This window comes from Staurois parvus, unplaced genomic scaffold (assembly GCF_062004578.1).
Source record: "Staurois parvus isolate SC_StPar_1 unplaced genomic scaffold, SC_StPar_1.0 ptg000023l, whole genome shotgun sequence".
In the NCBI taxonomy this organism is placed as follows: Eukaryota; Metazoa; Chordata; class Amphibia; order Anura; family Ranidae; genus Staurois; species Staurois parvus.
The window spans coordinates 4594105-4597044 of record NW_028317819.1 but is presented as its reverse complement, the minus strand read 5'-3'; the positions used below and the strand labels follow the sequence as shown (position 1 = coordinate 4597044).

Sequence of the window (2940 nt, the reverse complement as noted above, 5' to 3'; positions counted from 1 at the left end):
AGCGGCGCGGGAACACGGCAAGCGGAACGCGCGGAGCAAAGGTAAGTGAATTGACACAGGGGGGACTTGGGGACTTAATATGGGGGATGAATTAATATGGGGAATGAATTACTATATGGGGGATGAATTACTATATGGGGGATGAATTACTATGGGGGATGAATTACTATATGGGGGATGAATTACTATGGGGGATGAATTACTATATGGGGGATGAATTACTATGGGGGATGAATTACTATGGGGGATAAATTACTATATGGGGGATGAATTACTATGGGGGATGAATTACTATATGGGGAATGAATTACTATGGGGGATGAATTACTATATGGGGGATGAATTACTATATGGGGGATGAATTACTATGGGGGATAAATTACTATATGGGGGATGGATTTCTATATGGGGGATGAATTACTATGGGGGATGAATTACTATAGGGGGGATGAATTACTATAGGGGGGATGAATTACTATATGGGGGATGAATTACTATATGGGGGATGAATTACTATGCTTACTATGGGGGAATATTACTATACTTACTATGGATGGCATGGTAGTGGCTGGGCCGGCCAGCAGCTAGTGGGGGGTGGGGGTGTGGGGGAGTACGGATTGAGCCAAGAAGAAAGCACTGCGCAGTCTCATTTGGTGACTGGTGGCGATTGTGCGGCCTGCATCTTTTCCCCTGCTACACAGTAAGTAGTAGTTGTTAAAGCAAGTTAAAGCAAGTCAAGACTTGAGTGTGAGCTTTCCCTCCCTCTGACTGTCAGAGTGACCAAGAATATTTAACTTTTTTTGCAGAGTCCCAAAATGAGTGGGGCAAAGAAAAGAAAAGTGGACAGTGAATGCAAGAACGGGGGTCTACAGCTCGGAGGTTGATGGCTAAATTACAGGCTCAGCAAAATTTATTTCACAGACAAACTGCGATTCAAGAGTCAACTATCAAAGCAAGTTTTATGCTATCATTCAAATTAGCACAAGCTAGTAAACCCCTCTCTGAAGGAGAGTTTTTGAAAGAATGCATGATAGAGACCGCAGGTCTTTTGTGTCCAGAGAGCAAAGACAAGTTTGAAAAACTCAGTTTATCACGCAGGACAGTGACTCGTCGTGTGGAACTGATTGATGAAGATATAACAAACAAGTTAAATAATATTGCAGAGTCCTTTAAATTATATTCGCTAGCACTGGACGGAAGTACAGACATAAAAGATACAGCTCAGCTCTTAATTTTTATCCGAGGGATTTGCGACAGTTTTGAAATAACAGAGGAGTTTTTGGCCATGGAGCCACTTAAAGGAAAAACACAGGGAGAAGATTTGTATGACCGGGTGTCTGCTGTCATCAAGAGTATGAAGCTACCTTGGAGTAAACTTGCTAATGTCACTACGGATGGATCTCCAAATTTAACTGGAAAAAATGTGGGATTGCTGAAAAGAATTCAGGATAAAGTGAAAGAGGAAAACCCTGAGCAAGAAGTTATTTTTCTCCACTGCATCATACACCAAGAATCTTTGTGTAAATCTGTATTACAGCTTAGTCATGTTGTGAATCCAGTTATAAAGCTTGTTAACTGCATACGAGCAAAGGGACTTCAGCACCGTCAGTTCATTGCATTTCTGGAGGAAACCAACGCAGACCACCAAGACTTGCTTTACCACTCTCGTGTCCGCTGGTTGAGTTTGGGCAAAGTGTTTAAACGAGTGTGGGATCTTAAAGAAGCGATTGATACATTTTTGGAGTTAATGGGGAAGTCTGATGATTTTCCAGAGCTGAGCGACAAGAATTGGCTGTGTGACTTTGCGTTTGCTGTTGACATTTTTTCTCACATGAATGAGCTTAACGTCAAGCTACAGGGAAAAGACCTGTATGTGCACAACATGTATAGTAATGTAAATGCCTTCAAAGCCAAGTTGACTTTTTTTCTAGGCAAATTTCAAAGAAAAACTTCTCTCATTTTCCCACACTAGCCACACAGGAAAAGGCCATCCAAAATGTGAATAAATATAGCAAATCACTGAATGACCTGCATGAAGAATTCTGTCGTCGGTTTTCAGATTTTGAAAAAATTGAAAAGTCACTTCAGCTGGTGGCCTGTCCCTTGTCACAAAACCCAGAAACAGCACCACAAGAAGTGCAAATGGAACTAATCGATCTTCAATCTGATGCAATCTTAAAGGAGAACTTCCACTCTCTTCCACTAAAAGAGTTCTATGCCTCACTTAAAGATGACTGTTTTCCAAACCTCCGGGGGATGGCACAGAAGATTCTGGCCTTGTTTGGCTCGACCTACGTGTGTGAGCAGACGTTCAGCGTCATGAACATCAATAAATCCCATCACAGATCCCAGTTAACTGACCAACACCTCAGATCTATTCTGCGAATTGCAACAACAAAACTAACTCCTGACTTTGATGCCTTAACAAAAAAGGGAGACCAACAACACTGTTCTCACTAAAATTGAAGGCACTATTTTATGATTCTGGCCTTGTTTGGCTCGACCTACGTGTGTGAGCAGACGTTCAGCGTCATGAACATCAATAAATCCCATCACAGATCCCAGTTAACTGACCAACACCTCAGATCTATTCTGCGAATTGCAACAACAAAACTAACTCCTGACTTTGATGCCTTAACAAAAAAGGGAGACCAACAACACTGTTCCCACTAAAATTGAAGGCACTATTTTATGAAAGAAATACATTGCATAAAAGTTTTGTAAAATAACTCTTTTTATGCTTTTCTACCTTAAACTAATCTAAACATTTAATGTTACAAATTTTAATTTAATTTATATTAATTCACACATACACATCATTCATCTACTCTTGGTCCGGCCCCCGGGTCCAATATATGAACCCATTGCGGCCCTCAAGTCAAAAAGTTTGCCCACCCCTGCCCTAGTGCATACCATTTTTCTTGCAAATCATACAGGAGC

At 41.1% G+C, this 2940-nt stretch overlaps 1 protein-coding gene across 1 annotated transcript; it reads left to right on the top strand.

The window, feature by feature from the left end:
• Positions 1-1027: 1027 nt before the first annotated feature.
• Positions 1028-2460, top strand: LOC149472111 (general transcription factor II-I repeat domain-containing protein 2A-like). The gene is made up of 2 exons (XM_089693127.1): positions 1028-1889; positions 1973-2460. Exons 1-2 carry the CDS (start codon positions 1028-1030, stop codon positions 2458-2460), a joined length of 1350 nt encoding a protein of 449 aa, XP_089549253.1.
• Positions 2461-2940: the final 480 nt, after the last annotated feature.